The following is a 16,471-nucleotide window of genomic DNA, read 5'->3' as shown; positions in this document are numbered from 1 at the left end:
GTGTGTAGGTGTGTCAAGGAGTCAAGATTACTCAAGAATCCTAGCTAGAACTAGTTACTGTCATTGTAATAGTTGTGTGGGCTTCTTCTTTGTAATCTGTTAAACATATCAGTCGCGTGGTTGGAGTTTGACTCATCTCCCTTAATGAAGAACAAAGAGGTCTTGGTAATTAGTGAATCCGTCCCTAATCTGATCCCTAGAAATATAATAAGGATTTTGGAGTTTTTCTGTTATAAGAAAAAAATTCGAACGATAATACTATTTGATTTTGTGCAATTCGATTATTTGGATATAGTTTGTTCATCTGATTCAGAAATCACTCCAAATTATAATGGGATTATATTTTCTAACCCTAAAAATTAATGGGTCCTAAAAATATATTTGAGTGAAAGCCCATAAAAAAGAAAACTGACTTTGAGGGGTGGAAGCTGTGGAAGGAGAAGCGGCTGCTCTTTCAAATGACGAAAGAGAGCGGCGGTCTGTGGTGGTCGAGTGACCACCACGGTGGCCGGAGAGATATAAGACCTTAAAACTCTTTAACTAAATAATGTGGTCAAGAAAAATAGGTTGGTTTTGAGTTAATTGGATATTGGGCTTGGTGTACATTCAGTAATGGGCCTAGTAAAGTTTCAAACAATTAGTAATGTGGGCAGTGAAACTAATACAACTATTTTACGTAAAATTAAATAGATGGGATTGAAAGGATGTGATCAAATTCAAACACTATATATTGTACAAATTCTAAATTATGATCTGAACTGTTAGAAAATAATAGAATAATAGCAACAAAAAATGTTAACAGAGTGTCAACAGTTGATGTTATATTGACCTTGTGTTGATACTGTGTTGACATTTTTTGTTGCTTTAATTTTATCATTTGTTGACATTTTATAACGATCATAGTTTGAATTTTGTACAATATTTAGAGTTTGCATTTTATCACTACCCTGGTTTGAATAATAGGTTTTGAAATGCTACAAAATAATTATGTAAACATTCTACTTTGTATTATAGTTTTAGTATTTTATTACTACGTCCACGAAAATTTGTTCAATTTTTTCATTTCCGTCCGTCCCCCAAAATTTGTCCTATTTCACTTTTACCATTTTTGATAGTGGACCTCATATTTCACTAACTCGTTTCTACTCATATTTTATTATAAAACTAATATATAAAAGTAGGACTCATAATACACTAACTTTTTCAACTCACTTTCCATTACATTTCTTAAAATCCGTGCCCGGTCAAACCGGGACGAATTTTCGTGAACGGGGGTAGTACTAAAATATCTCAACCGTTAAGTAACTAGAAAAAATACTCAACAGTTTTCAGTACATTTTGGATTCATAACCAAATATATAAAATTGTATGTATCTTGACTTTTAATCAACTTAGACAAAACTAAAGAAAAATAATTCAAGCAAAGAAAACTTGATAACTTCAATGCAATCACAACCTCTTTTTCCCATCTTTAAATATACATACTTCCTTCGTCCCACGTTAGCTGAATCGTATTTCTATTTTAACATGTTCAGAGTACAATGCATCATTTCATTTTATTAAAAATAAGTCATTCTAACATCACCTACTTTATTCTTTCTTTATTTATCCACATAATCTCTCAATACACGTCAAGAAATGCCTCAGTTGTAGTACTAATCAAATCATAAAAGTTGTAGATTTCTTATTTTTAGAAAAACAAGAAATATATCATTCCCAATTTACGCGTGCTATGTGCACTGAGCCATGTTTATCGTCTCTATACCGTTCCAATTTTATAAACGAACTTTACCAGAGTATCAATATATATACAACTTCCCTTTGCCTTACAATTATGCAAAATCCTTGAAATCATCCATTTCATTCTGGAGAATCAATCAAGGATAAAAAAGCTTAGCAAAAAGAAGCTCATTCCAAGTATCTTGCAGCCCAGGCAGGCACCAATGCTTGCAATCGGCATAGCTCACCGGGTCCGCGAGCTGCTCGGGCGTCAGAGGCCTCCACTGCTTCTTATAGATAGAAGTGTGCGCATCCTTTCTGTAGCTCGACATCTGCGTGATGTTGAGCAACGTTATCGGATATCTCGACTTCTTGAACTCTTCACCTATCACGTTCATCAAATCCTTCCGACAGTCTGATCCCCAGTAGTTTGCATCATCAATCATATCTGTCTGGTTGTAGCAGTTTCCCTTTTTGTCACCTCCCCACTCAGTAGCTCTGTATGATACTAGTCAGTATTTTTCGCCTCAAGACATATTTCACATTTATTAAAAGGAGTAAATGATTGATGGTTTTTACTTACATTCCGTGCATAGGCGACATGCTCGTGAAGAAGACTCTCGTCTTGTTCGGATCCATGTTTTTCTTAACCCACCAGAGCATGCTCTTCATCGCCATCCGGTAGGCCTCCTCCGTTGGCACCTCCTCTATGTCTTTGTTTTTGTCGTCAAAGTTACCTCGCCTGTTCGCAAAAAATAGTCTATTTTTGTCATTTTAGTAACTTTAAACACTACCTCATGGCATATTATCGTGATTCCCTTGTATTTTTCCTTCTCGTTTCGCCCTTCAGTCGCCTCTAGATCAAAAACCCAAAATTAAAGTAATGCTTTTTAGTTAGGTTCACTAGTTTTAGCAATTAATCTCCTCCCCTGTGGGTTCGACACCTTTTATACTACCTTGCACGTATGTATACTTGCAGATGTAGTATTTTTAGAGATTTATTACTTGTTTTTTTTTTACTTAAATTGTACCCTAAAAATCACAACACATATTACACTTATTAAAGTCCAATTGTCGGAGAAATTGTAAATTTTGGTCAAATTCTGATATGTCACGCAAAAATCATGGAATTTGACTACATTGAGAAATGTAAGTGTCACATGAACAATTATATAAAATGTATCGTTAAATATTAATCCTATTATTTCCTTGAAAGATGGGAGATGGTATATATAGACTTACGATATATTGAACTTGAGGTTTGTAGTCAACCACCAGAGATAGGTGTTGAACACCATTATGTCGACTCCTTTCCAATGATCGCCATGCTTGTTGATGGAGCCCTTCCGCACCAACCGTACACTTACTCTGTGCACAATGGCGTCGTCAGAGCTCGACTCTAGGAGAAATGGCGCCCAATAGAATTCTATTGTCGCGTTGTAATCCTATAAATGAATTGAGCTATTTTAAATGTCTCGTTTTTCAATTTGGATTGTCCCGCTATATTGTAAATTGTAAACTAGAATTAGGGGGTACATATGACATGTTTTATATGTAGTTGAACGCCAATTAATAATCTGATTGACTTTGTCTAATATAATAAAGAGTAAAGGCCAAAACTGGTCGTGAACATAGATGCATTTTATGATTTTGGTCCTATACTTTATCTTTTGAATTTTTGCATCCTGAGCATTTCAACTCAGATCACAATTAGTCCTACACTAACAATTCCATTAATTTTTAAACGGTTTTAACACGAATAAGACTGTTAAAACCATCTAAATTGGGTTAAAACCGTTTAAAAATTGACGGAATTATTAGTGTTGGACCAATTGTGATCCGAGTTGAAATGTTCAGGATGCAAAAATTCAAAAGATAAAGTATAGGACCAAAAACATAAAATGGACATGTTCAGCACCAGTTTTGACCTTTACTCTATAATAAATAGTCGTGCACGAAAGAAATGAGACAAATAGCATCGATCACGTACCTTGGCTGTGAAAATCGTGAGGGAACCATTTGTGATCAAGGATTTCCGGTCATCGGGTATGATCGTGTGGACGAGGCACACCATAGAAACGAACTGGCCCCGGTTTAAAGAGTCGCCCACGAACATCATTCTTTTGTCTCGAAGAGTTTCTAGCATTAATGCCGCGCGGCGCCTTCATTTTTGTGGATTTTGTGATCATTTTTGTGTTTGAATGAATACAAGTGTGGATTAGTTTGGAGGAATGTTTTATTCCAGTTGTTTCTTTGCTGGAAGGTGACTTCATTTTACTAATATTAGCATATCAATAAAGCTGGCTTTATATATACCTCGCATGTGATAAATTGTCACATGTTAATATTATGTTTGATTGCGTAAACTATTCTGTATATGGATCTTAATTTACTTAGTTAACATATGCAGATATCGGCATCTACTCGGACGTTTCTATCAAATAAAATTTCAAAATTTGCAAATTTGTTCCCTAAAACACACTCATAAACATGAATCACGGGTGGAGAAAAATATTGAAATATATGCTCCCTCCGCCATTAGGTGTCTTATTTCTTGGCGGCACGAGTTTTAAGACATGTTAAAAAAAAGTGGGTGGAAAAAAAGTTATTGGAATAGGGATTTCACTTGTATATTGTTTTAAATGAAATACGAGTGACATGAGTTAGTGGAGGGTGGGACCATATTACCATTTATAGTAAAAGTGAATTGGAATTCTTATTCGCAGACGAAGGGAGTATATACCAGACTTATCGCACAGACTAATACCAAAATTACGTAATTTTTGGCAAATCGCGATTTTCAGTATAATATAATACCTTATCAAAGGATTTCGATATGGATTTTCTGGCCCTAATGCTCAATGGGTTACTATTTTAACATGTTCAGAGTTAAATGCGTCATTTCATTTTATTAAAAACAAATTATTCAAATATCGCCTACTTTATCCTTTCTTTATTTATCCACGTAATTTCTCTCAATTCACATCAAGAAATACCCCAGTCTATATCATCCCAATTTATGCATGTTATGTGCACTGAGCCATGTTTATCGTCTCTATACCGTTCCAATTTTATAAACGAACCAAAGTATCAATATATACAACTTCCCCTTGCCTTACAATTATGCGAAACCCTAGAAACAATCCATTCCACTTCGGAGAATCAATCAAAGATAAAAAAGCTTAGCAAAAAAAAGTTCATTCCAAGTATCTTGAAGTCCAGGCAAACACCAATGAACACAATCCGCATAGCTCACCGGGTCGGCCAGCTGCTCGGGCGTCAAAGGGTTCCACTGCTTCTTATAAATAGAAGTGTGGGCATCCTTTCTGTAGCTCGACATCTGCGTGATGTTGAGCAACGTTATCGGATATCTCGACTTCCTAACCTCTTCGTCTATCACATTCATCACATTTTTGTTGTGAAAGTCTAAACCCGAGTAGTTAGCATCATCTATCAAATCTGTCTGGTTGTAGCAATTACCCTTCTCATCACCTCCCCATTCAATAGCTCTGCAAGATATTATCATTCAATAATTTGCATCACATATTTATGAGTGGAAAGGAGTAAATAAATTGTGTGATCATGTTGTGATTGTCACTGACTTTTCATGAAGGGGAGACATGGTGGTGAAAAAGACTCTTGTCTTGTTGGGATCCATGTTTTTGTTAACCCACCACAGCATGCTCTTCATCGCCATCCGGTAGGCCTCCTCCGTTGGCACCTCCGCTATGTCTTTGTCTTTGTCGTCAAAGTTTCCTCGTCTGTTCACGGAAATTTTCTCTTAAATGATAGTCTCATTTTATCATTTCAGTATCCTTACTATGTAGACAAAATGTTTGGCTACGTTTTTTTTTTTACATTTTCTTACATATATGAACCACACTCAAAGGTCATATTTAGAGAATATGTAGGTCATGCTTAGTCTGTTTTAGTAGGTCATGATAGAAAGCATGACCTAAAATGATCTTAATATGACATTTGTATTTTTCAAATCCAAATTTATATGGCATGACCTAAAAATAAACTAAGCATGACCTAAAACAAACTAACAATTTCTTACCATGACCTAAAACAAGCTAACCATGACGGGATCAGCAGTTCGGTCTTTAAAATTGGTTCGACATTGATTATAACTCTATGCACTACATCAATGAATATAAACACGTAACACGCTGGAATCATTAGCATGTGACAATTGAGAAGAACATAGTTATAATTGACCATCATTTTAAATTATTGGATTAACTAGAACTGACCTAACTTGATGGTTTTTCCGGTAATTTTCCTTGTATGACATTATCCAATAAAATATTTTTTTAGTGAAAATGCATCCGATATATTAGTCAGCAAATCATATGTTGACGTCAATGCAAGGCGTTCAAAAAATCAATAATATATTACACATAGATGAACAATTTTTTTAATTCATGAATTACTGTTAAAAAGTCAAACTTAGTAGTTTTCAGGTTAATTTTTGAAGCTATTGAATAGAGACGTAAATTTGACCAAACTTTATCATTTTTACTACTAATTTTTAAAGTTATGGAATTATATGGCCCAATTTTTTATATAGTCTTACAATATATTGAACTTGATGCCTGTCATCCACCAGAGATAAGTGTTGAACACCATTATGTCGACACCTTTCCAGTGCTTGCCGTGCTTGTTGATGGAGCCCTTCCGCACCAATCTATCGCTTATTTTGTGCACTATGGCGTCGTCCGAGTTCGACTCTAGGAGAAATGGCGCCCAGTAGAATTCTATTGTCGCGTTGTAATCCTGTAAACAAGTCGAGCTATTTTTAAATGTCTCATGTTTCAATTTCGATTGTCCATTTTTCATTTATTAAATAATTTAATTTCTTAAGTATCGTGTCCAAAATAAATGAGACTGAAAGGAATACATGTTGTCATAAACATGAACCTTGGCAGTAAAAACCCTAATCGAACCGTTGAGGGTCATGGATTTGGCGTGGTCCGGTATTATCTTGTGGAGGAGGCAAACCATCGACACGAACTGGCCCCGGTTCAGGGAGTCGCCCACGAACATCATTCTTTTGCCTCGAAGAGTTTCCAGCAATAATGTCGCGTTGAAACTGCCGTGTTTCATTTATTATTAGTGTAAAAATTCGAAGTCATTGCATTCACAGTGAAATAAATTATACTCCCTCCGTCCATAAAAAATAGAGCAATTGGTGTATGGGCACGGGTTTTAATGTAGAATTGGTGCAGTAAGATAGAAGAGAAAAAAGTAAGAGAGAAAGAGAAATGGTAAGTGAGAAGTAGTGTTAGTGGAATGATGTGTAGGGTTATTATTTGTTGAAAACTTTCCATAAATGAATGTGCTCTATTTTTTTTGGACGGCCAAAAATGGTAAATGTGCTCTATTTTTGTGGACGGAGGGAGTACTAGTAAAAAGGGTTTTTCGGTTTATATAATAAATCGAAAAACCTTGGAAGAGAGCACGTGTGAGGCTGCCATCGCCAGTGCTGGTACCCCGTGTCAGGATGGCCGTGTTCCTGACACGTCAGCTGTGGGTTTATGTACGGACATTCCGCCTCCTCATAGAGCGGGCGGTGTTCGTCCCACACCCACCTCCCGCTAAAGACGTCGCATCCTGTCTCCGCCTCTCCCACCGCGAAAGCTAGCTTTTCTCTCTCCTCTTTAACACCCAAAAAAAAAAACACCATATTAGCCTTTATGAAAATTCAACTCAACTCGACTCGGCTCGACTCAGAACACGACAACTCACTCGTTCCCGATGGCGTGCTCTGGGAAGGGCGGTTGTTCTCGAATTGGACGACGAAGATGCAGCGGAAGTTCTCGACGTAGAGGATCATGATGAACAGAATGAAGACTAATAGGGTGAAGAAGTACCGCGACAGGCACCGCTCCTTGCGGAGGAAGGCGGCGGAGGACGGCGGCGGTGCCTTCATTTTTGTGGAATTAGTACAATATGGTGTGTGTGTGTGTGTTATACTAATAACCAAGTAATTTGTAGTAGTTGGGGGGAATTTTTCATTGTGATGGTTTTGATTATAATAAGTAATTTAGTTTAGTTTTGCATCAATATACAATTATGGTATGTGTGTTATAATAACCAAGTAATATGAAGTAGTTGGGGGGAATTTTTCATTGTGATGGTTTTGATTATAATAAAAGTAGTTTAGTTTAGTTTAGTTTTGCATCAATGTACAATTATGGTATCATTATTGTAGATAGAACGAGGTTCATTTAACTCAACTTTCAAAATGAATCACTTATATTGTATGGGTGTGGAGTTGTTTTCTCAATGGTCAACCATCTACCTAACCTACGCATTGACTTAATAATTATTAAGAATTCAAAATAAATCGAGATTTAGATGTTTCAACTTTAAGAGGTAGACTTAAGGCGTCCACGATGCGGCGGACTATATGACGCCCTAAGCCCCGCCCTATGCCACATCAGTATTTTATCCTCCGCCCCTTTCACCTGCAATAAGGCGGACTATAGCTCGCCCTAAGCCCTGCCCTAAGCATTTTATTTATTATTTGAATATTTAAACACTACAAAATTCATTAATCCTATTTTTTATATTTGCAAATATATCAATTAGCAAGAATAAAAATATAAAAACACCACAAATTAAAGACATATCCTATTGTCAGTATTTATTTTTTATTTTTTATATTTTATGCTTGCAAATATGAAAATCGTCGGAATTCATTATTGAATTTAGAGAGAAATTGAGATGGGGAAGAGAGTGGAGTGAAAGGTGTGAAATGAAGTAAAAAAAATTGGTGATATATATAGAAGAAAATACAAAAAAAATTTTAAAAAAATTGAAAAATGTGTGCATAGTCCGGCCTATAGTCTGCTCCCCCTGCAATGGGGTGGACTATACGCCGGACTATGTAAAAATGTGTGCATAGTCCGCGGACGATGCATAGTCCGCGGACTAAGGAGTGGGCTTAGGGCGGGGTGCTGCAATGGCGGACTATGTGACGGACGATGCATCGTCCGTCGCATAGTCCGCCTTATTATGGATGCTCTAATGGTGTAAGATATAAATAAATGATATATAAGGATTATGAATTGTGAAAATTTCTACAAATAGGAGTGAACTAATTTTGATGGACATAATAATTACTCTCTCTTCATTCCTAAAGAATATGAGTTTTAGTGCAAAATTGGTAAAGTAAGAGAGAGGTATGGAGAAAAAGTAATTAAAGTATTGTTAATGGAGAATAAGTCTCACTTCATTAAGGAGAAAAAAGTTTTCAAAATTAGAAAATTCATATTTTTTTTGACAAGTTAAAAAGAAAAAAATGCATATTCTTATGTGCAAGAGGGTGAAAATTAAAAGTGCAACACTCCAATTCAAACTAGAAAATATAAAAGTGCACCTATTACGTTTTCAGGCCCTAATGTCTAATGGGTCACTACAAATAAATTTGAGCGAAAGCCCATACATACAACGAAAGAATGTCTGAAAATAGCAACAAAAAAAAATATATATATCGACTTTGAGAGGCGGAAGATGGCGCGGCGGCAGCTCTTTCCGATGAATGGCTGTTGCCGGCAAAGGCTTGTGGCCGGAGAGATAAAAGAGTTTAAAAGTTTTTCATTAAGTAATGGTGCCAACAAAAATTAATTGGTTTGATAAGATATTGGGCTTCATATATTTTAAGTAATGGGCCAGAAATAGTTGTTCAATTCAATTCGGCATTTTTACTTACTGGGCTGCGTATTAGGCCTGCTTAATGTATGTATATAGGAGATGGACCACAATCTAACTCCCTCCGTCCCGGCTAACATGACACATTTCTTGACTAGCACGTGATTTTATAAGTTATTAGTTAAAGTGTTTAATTAGTGAGAGAAAAGATGGGTGTAAGTATTAAAATAGAGAGAAGGAAATATGAATATTTTAATAGAAGTGAGAAAAGGTTGTTGGGTATATTAGTTGGTCTTGAAGCCCAGGCAAACACCAATGAATGCAATCGGCATAGCTCACCGGGTCCGCAAGCTGCTCGGGCGTTAAAGGTCTCCATTGCTCCTTATAAATAGAACTGTGCGCATCCTTTCTGTAGCTCGACATCTGCGTGATGTTGAGCAACGTTATCGGATATCTCGACTTCCTAATCTCTTCGTCTATCACATTCATCACATCCTTCCGACAGGATGATCCCCAGTAGTTTGCATCACCTATCATCACTGTCTGGTTGTAGCAATTTCCCTTCTTATCACCTCCCCATTCAATGGCACTGTAAGATATTACTCAGTATTTTTCGCCTCAAGACAAATCTCACATTTATTAAAAGGGATATTGGCATCTAATATCACGAAACTTTCAAAAAGTTGGGCTTTTCCCATGAACTTTAAAGTTGGCAGATGATATCACGAACTTTATCCCGTGTTTGTTTTTTCCCACGAATGAAAAACTTCATTTTAATTATATGGATTGAAGCAAAATTGTTGCGTCCCTCAACTAAGAAAAATAGTAGTAGTATGACATTATCCAATAAAATTTTCTTTTAGGGAATTTGTATTTGATTTTTCAGTCAAGAAATCATATGTTGACGTCAATACATGTGAGTTGTTCAGTTACGCATAGGCAAAAAATATTTCATCATGTAACTATTGTAAAATATTCAAACTTAATAGTTTTTCTAGTTAATTTTTGAAGATACGGTATAAGCTTAAAAACAAATTTATAATTTTTACGATAATTTTTAAAATAATGGAACTATATGGCCCTATTTTTAGGTATAGTCTTACAATAGTATATTGAACTTGAGGCCTTTCATCCACCAGAGATAGGTATTGAACACCATTATGTCGACACCTTTCCAATGCTCGCCGTGCTTGTTGATCGAGCCCTTCCGAACCAACCTTACTATGGCATCGTCCGAGTTCGACTCTAGGAGAAATGGCGCCCAGTAGAATTCTATTGTCGCGTTGTAATCCTGTAAACAAGTCAAGCTATTTTTAAATGTCTCATGTTTCAATTTCGATTGTCCATTTTTCATTTATTAAATAATTTAATTTCTTAAATATCGTGCCCAAAATAAATGTTGTCATAAACATGAACCTTGGCGGTAAAAACCATAAACGAACTGTTGGTGGTCATGGATTTGGCGTGGTCCGGTATTATCTTGTGGAGGAGGCAAACCATCGACACGAACTGGCCCCGGTTCAGAGAGTCGCCCACGAACATCATTCTCTTGCCTCGAAGAGTTTCTAGCATTAATGTCGCGTTGAAACTGCCGTGTTTCATTTATTATTAGTGTAAAAATTCGAAGTCATTGCATTCATAGTGAAATTAATTATACTAGTAAAAAGGGTTATTTCGGTTTATATAATAAATCGAAAAAACCTTGGAAGAGAGCACGTGTGGGGCTGCCATCGCCAGTGCTGGTAGCCCTTGTCAGGGCGGCCGTGTTCCTGACACGTCAGTTGTGGTTGTATGTATGGACATTCCGCCTCCTCGTAGAGCGGGTAGTGTTCGTCCCACACCCACCGCCCACTAAATACGTCGCAGCCTGTCCCCGCCTCTCCCACCGCGAAAGCTAGCTTTTGTCTCTCCTTCACTTAACACAAAAAAAAGAAATTAAAAAAAAAAAAAAAAAAAAATCAAATCCATATTAGCCCTTAAAAGAATTCAACTCGACTCGACTCGACTCGACTCGACTCGACTCAAAACACGACAACTCACTCGTTCCGGTTGACGAGCTCTGGTCTAAGCCGCCGAAGATGCAGCGGAAGCTCTCAGCGTAGAGGATCATGATGAACAGAATGAAGGCTAATAGGGTGAAAAAGTACCGCGACAGCCACCGCCCGTCGCGGAGGAAGGCGGCGGAGGAGGGCGGCGGTGACTTCATTTTTGTGGAATTAACTACATGTGGTATTGAGGTGTGTGTTATAACCATGTATGAAGTGGTTGGGGGAATATTTGATTGTGATTGTTTTGATTATAATAAGTAATCCCTTTGTCCCCCATTAATTGTCCATTTTGGTTTCGGCACAGATTTTAAGAAATGTAAAGGAATATGGGTTAAAAAGTTAGTGGAATATGATTCTCATTTTTATTTATTAATTTTATAATAAAATGTGAGTGAAATAAATTAGTGGAATGTGGAGCTTACTTACTATTTATGGTAAAAGTAAAAGTGAACAATTAATTGGGGACGGACGAAAATGATAAAGTGAACAATTAGTGAGGGACTTATAGAGTAATTTAGTTTAGTCAATATACAGCTATGGTACAATTATTTTAGATAGAATGAGGTTCATTTAAATTCATTTCATATGATTCACTAATCTTGTATTGTGGTGGAGACGTGGAGTTATTTTCTCTAAGGTCAACCATCTACCTAATCTATGCATGGAATTTTTTGTAATTATTAAGAAATTAAAATAAATCGAGATTTAGATGTTTTAACTTTTAAGAGGGGTATATGCATGTAAACTTGTAAACTGATAAACTTATGTCAAATTTTGAATTTGCGTACTTATTTTTTTAAAATTTGTCAATCATTACTCCATTAGTAGTCATTAATTTTTCCGCACGAATCATCACGTGTTTTAAGAAATGTGAGTTTAGAGAAAAATAGGTTGAGCATTATTAATTAAAAGTGTGACTCATGTCATTAGTAGTGTTTAATTATGTAGTTAATTTAGTGGTAGACTTCATGGTTAAGTTGTAAATAAATGATACTCCCTTCGTCTCTAAAAAATAAACTAGTTTTACTATTTTGGATCGTCTCTCAAAATTAGACAGGGTCTAAATTATAAAAGTTTTTCAACAAATAATAATCCTACACGTTATTTATAATATAGACCTCCCAATTCACTATGCACTATCTTTTTTCTCTTTCTCTCTCATTTTTTCTAATTTCTCTTAGTGGCCGAAGTAGAGAGAGGAGTTTAAAAGTTTTCATTAAATAATGGGGCCAAAAAAATTAATTGGTTTGATCAGATATTGGGCTTCATATATTTTAAGTAATGGGCCAGCAATATTTGTTTTATTTTTTAATACTTGTGGGCTGCATATTAGGCCTGCTTAATCAATTCGGCATTTTTACTTTAAATTAAAGAGTTTACAATGTATCAACTATCAAGCTCCAATGAAATGAATTAATATTTTTTTTAAAAAGGATTAAAAAACTAAACCAGCCGTTTCCTAATTTTTTGAAAAAAAAGAGCGTATACTCTTATGCAACGGAGAAAGTGGTTTCTAATTTTTAACCCATTCGCGTGCTTTTGTACTCATCTTCACGGTGGCAACCCGTGGTTAGAGACTAAGCATGCGGCGGCGTGTTCTAGGCAGACACGAGCACGCCGTTGTGCATGTTCCATATTAATTAATTGGGTTGTAATTTTTCGTTATCGATACCATATCTTTTGTTAAAAACCAATCATATTAGTTTTATCAAACTTTTTTCTCTCTTACTTGTTACTATACCATCTCCTTCTATATTCTCTCCATGCAATTTACTGAACACAACTTTCTTAATCCTCGTCTCCAACGATAAATGCCTCACGTGACTTATCATGAAACAGTGGGAGTACTAACCCGTACATTTCTCTTTTTTTTTTTTGAAAAAAATCAATAAAATTTCTCCAAGTCCAAGAATCAATCACAACATCAAATATACACCTTGCCTTTCCCTTACAATTACACAAAATCCTCGAAACAATCCATTCCACTTTGGAGAATCAATCAAGGATAAAAAAGCTTAGCAAAAAGAAGCTCATTCCAAGTATCTTGCAGCCCAGGCAGACACCAATGCGTGCAATCGGCATAGCTCACCGGGTCCACGAGCTGCTCGGGCGTTAAAGGGCTCCATTGCTTCTTATAAATAGAAGTGTGCGCGTCCTTTCTGTAGCTCGACATCTGCGTGATGTTGAGCAACGTAATCGGATATCTCGACTTCCTAAACACTTCCCCTATCACATTCATCACATTCTTCCGACAATCCGATCCCCAGTAGTTTGCATCATCTATCATCTCTGTCTGATTGTAGCAATTTCCCTTCTCATCACCTCCCCATTCAATAGCTCTGTTTGATATTACTCAGTATTTTTCGCCTCAAGACAAATTTCACATTTATTAAATGGAGTAAAAGATTGGTGATTGTTAGTACTTACTTTTCGTGTGTGGGCGACATGGTGGTGAAGAAGACTCTCGTCTTGTTCGGATCCATGTTTTTTTTAACCCACCGCAGCATGCTCTTCATCGCCATCCGGTAGGCGTCCTCTGTTCGCATCACCACTACGTCTTTGTCTTTGTCGGCAAAGGTTCCTTGTCTGTCTCCAAAAAAATAGTCTCTTTTTGTCATTTTACTAAATTTAAATACGACATATTACACTAAAGTTAAATTAACAGAAGGTATGTCGCACAACAACCAAGGAAATTGACCACTTTCATAAATGTACCAAGGACGTAGATTTGACAACATACCAACACCTATTCAACCTTATTTTCAATTCGAGAAAAGTATATGTCACATCAACAATATATCACATATATTGCTTATATTTCTCATAACAAGAGCATTTTCTACATGCACATTATATTAACCACTTCTATTAAAGTTCGGATCGATCAATATTAGTCCTATTTTTTATGTACTGCATTGACATGGATTGTGATATTGTGAAACTTATATTGATCAAGTTAATCTAATTAATTACTAAAATTAAAATGTTTGTTCCAAATGGGATACAAATGAAGATGTTGCATTCATTACATACATCATTGTAGATTTTCGGGATTGAAAGACTAAGAAAGTGATTGGCTTCGTAACAAAATTAATTATACTGAAAATGAAAATTTTGATGAGATTTGAATGCAGATGTTGTATTCATTCAATAAGAAATGCATCATTGTAGATTTTTGCATTCAAAATGACAAAAAAGTGATTGCATTTGCAATAAACTATTTATATTAAAAATTACTCACTTCATTCCCATTTATTGATTCGTTTACATTTTGAAAAGTTTTACTCCCTCCGTCCGTGATTAGGAGTCCCGGTTACTTTTGCGCACCCGTTTTATAAAAATAATAAAAAATAGTTAAAGTGGAGAAATGGTAAAGCAAGAGAGAGAATAATGTTGACAAGAGTCTTCTCGACAGCCGCGCCCTGCGGAGGACGGCGGCGGAGGACGGCGGCGGCGCCTTCATTTTTTGTGATAATTTTGTTGTTTGAATGAATACAAGTGTGGATTAGTTTGGAGGGTGGTTTTATTCCAGTTGTTTCATTGCTGTATGAGGAATTGTTTTGGTTATAATTAATTTGTCATATGTGAAGTGGAAAACAAGGAATACTACTAAATATTTAATTTATTTCATTTTAGTTTAGTTTTGTAACAATGTACAATTGTGGTGTTAATGGAAGGTGGAGGGTGCATTTCGATGGTTATGCTTTACAGTTTGTGACAGTGATTTTGGTTTTGAAATTTGGATTTTGGTGACGTTATTGAGATTAATTATTTTAAAACTAATTTTGTATGCTTGTGCGACAATTATTTTTTCACAGGTCAGCCATCTACCTAATCCATGGGTTTTATTATTTTATAATTTAAAGGAAATTGAGTATTATTGAAAAATTAAAGCTTAGCCAAATTTTAGTATGTTTTGCAATTTTAAAAATCAGTCAGAAAAATATGAAGTTTGAATTTGAATGCAATTATTCCAAAGTGAAATTTTTGGTCGATTACGCATAATATATTGTTTGTAGTATTTTTTTTACCCAGGCGATTTCGTTTTCTTTATCAGTAGACAACATTGTTTAACTCATTGACGGCGGTATTTTGAATTGTCATATCAGATAAAATTTCACAATTAAATTATTTGAATTGTCATATCAGATAAAATTTCACAATTAAAAAATATAATATAATAATTGAGAATAAATCTGAACTTCAATTATTCTTGCTTATTATAATGTTAGGTTCGTGATCATCAATGATATCACTAAAATATATTTAGTATATAGTACTCCATGCGTGGACGGTGGACTTGACGATATGAGAGCTTCTAAGAAATATGGAAAATGAGAAGAAAACAATAGTGAAATGCAAAGTTACATTTTTATATTCTTATTAGTTTAACAATAAATGAGTGAAATAATTTAGTGGAATATATGATATATTTACCAAAAATAATAAGCGGACGGAGGAATTATTACCATGTGAGAGTATGTAATACTGATACATGAATTCGAAATTAATTAAACTTACTCTTAAAAATTAAATAGAAACCTATATTTATATGATCATTCTCAAGTACTTTTTGGGTCATTTCTTTCATAGTATGAATTAAAAATCCTGGAATTCTTAATTAATTAAACTTACTCTTACAAATTAAAGAGAAACCAATATTTATGTGATCATTCTCATGTACTTTTTGGGTCATTTTTTTCAGATATTATTATGAGTTAAAATTCAAATGATTAATAGTAATGATGGAATCACATGAATGGAAAGCCATCCAACTTTGCTTGGCTTCAAATACAAGTGTTATAGTGGAAAGACGATAAATCATTTTCTTCACTCATGGGCCATGTAATTGATTAAGTATGTGTTTGGAAAAACAAGATAGATAAACTTATATAAAATGTTATATTTATATGAATGGTTTTGGTAAGAATTTGGTGGGGAGTAACTATGCTTTCTTGGTGAAACTTCAACATCAGTAGTTGTGATTTTGTCCCAAATTTCGTGAATTTCTTTATCAATTCAAATTGGAAATCAATGTAAAGTTA

The 16,471-nt window shown here is 35.3% G+C and overlaps 4 protein-coding genes across 4 annotated transcripts; all 4 read right to left on the bottom strand.

Moving 5' to 3' along the window:
• Window positions 1-1,877: 1,877 nt before the first annotated feature.
• On the bottom strand, window positions 1,878-3,992 carry LOC125211127 (protein trichome birefringence-like 33). Its single transcript, XM_048110834.1, has 5 exons — window positions 3,988-3,992; window positions 3,710-3,881; window positions 2,962-3,164; window positions 2,303-2,461; window positions 1,878-2,217 (listed from the first exon to the last, which is right to left on the bottom strand). Exons 1-5 carry the CDS (start codon window positions 3,990-3,992, stop codon window positions 1,878-1,880), a joined length of 879 nt encoding a protein of 292 aa, XP_047966791.1.
• An 893-nt stretch (window positions 3,993-4,885) lies between these two features.
• Window positions 4,886-7,654, bottom strand: LOC125211084 (protein trichome birefringence-like 33). Its single transcript, XM_048110774.1, has 6 exons — window positions 7,471-7,654; window positions 7,170-7,380; window positions 6,643-6,814; window positions 6,299-6,498; window positions 5,322-5,480; window positions 4,886-5,228 (listed from the first exon to the last, which is right to left on the bottom strand). The coding sequence occupies exons 1-6, from the start codon at window positions 7,652-7,654 to the stop codon at window positions 4,886-4,888; spliced, it is 1,269 nt and encodes a 422-aa protein (XP_047966731.1).
• Window positions 7,655-10,465: 2,811 nt separating this feature from the next.
• On the bottom strand, window positions 10,466-11,584 carry LOC125210993 (protein trichome birefringence-like 33). Its single transcript, XM_048110665.1, has 4 exons — window positions 11,419-11,584; window positions 11,080-11,293; window positions 10,795-10,966; window positions 10,466-10,669 (listed from the first exon to the last, which is right to left on the bottom strand). Exons 1-4 carry the CDS (start codon window positions 11,582-11,584, stop codon window positions 10,478-10,480), a joined length of 744 nt encoding a protein of 247 aa, XP_047966622.1. The 3' UTR covers window positions 10,466-10,477.
• A 1,744-nt stretch (window positions 11,585-13,328) lies between these two features.
• Window positions 13,329-14,299, bottom strand: LOC125202472 (protein trichome birefringence-like 33). Its single transcript, XM_048100873.1, has 2 exons — window positions 13,854-14,299; window positions 13,329-13,765 (listed from the first exon to the last, which is right to left on the bottom strand). The coding sequence occupies exons 1-2, from the start codon at window positions 14,042-14,044 to the stop codon at window positions 13,426-13,428; spliced, it is 531 nt and encodes a 176-aa protein (XP_047956830.1). The 5' UTR covers window positions 14,045-14,299; the 3' UTR covers window positions 13,329-13,425.
• Window positions 14,300-16,471: the final 2,172 nt, after the last annotated feature.

This window comes from Salvia hispanica, chromosome 1 (assembly GCF_023119035.1).
Source record: "Salvia hispanica cultivar TCC Black 2014 chromosome 1, UniMelb_Shisp_WGS_1.0, whole genome shotgun sequence".
NCBI lineage: Eukaryota > Viridiplantae > Streptophyta > Magnoliopsida > Lamiales > Lamiaceae > Salvia > Salvia hispanica.
Note: the sequence above shows the minus strand (reverse complement) of the source record. Positions and strands in the feature narration are given on the sequence as shown.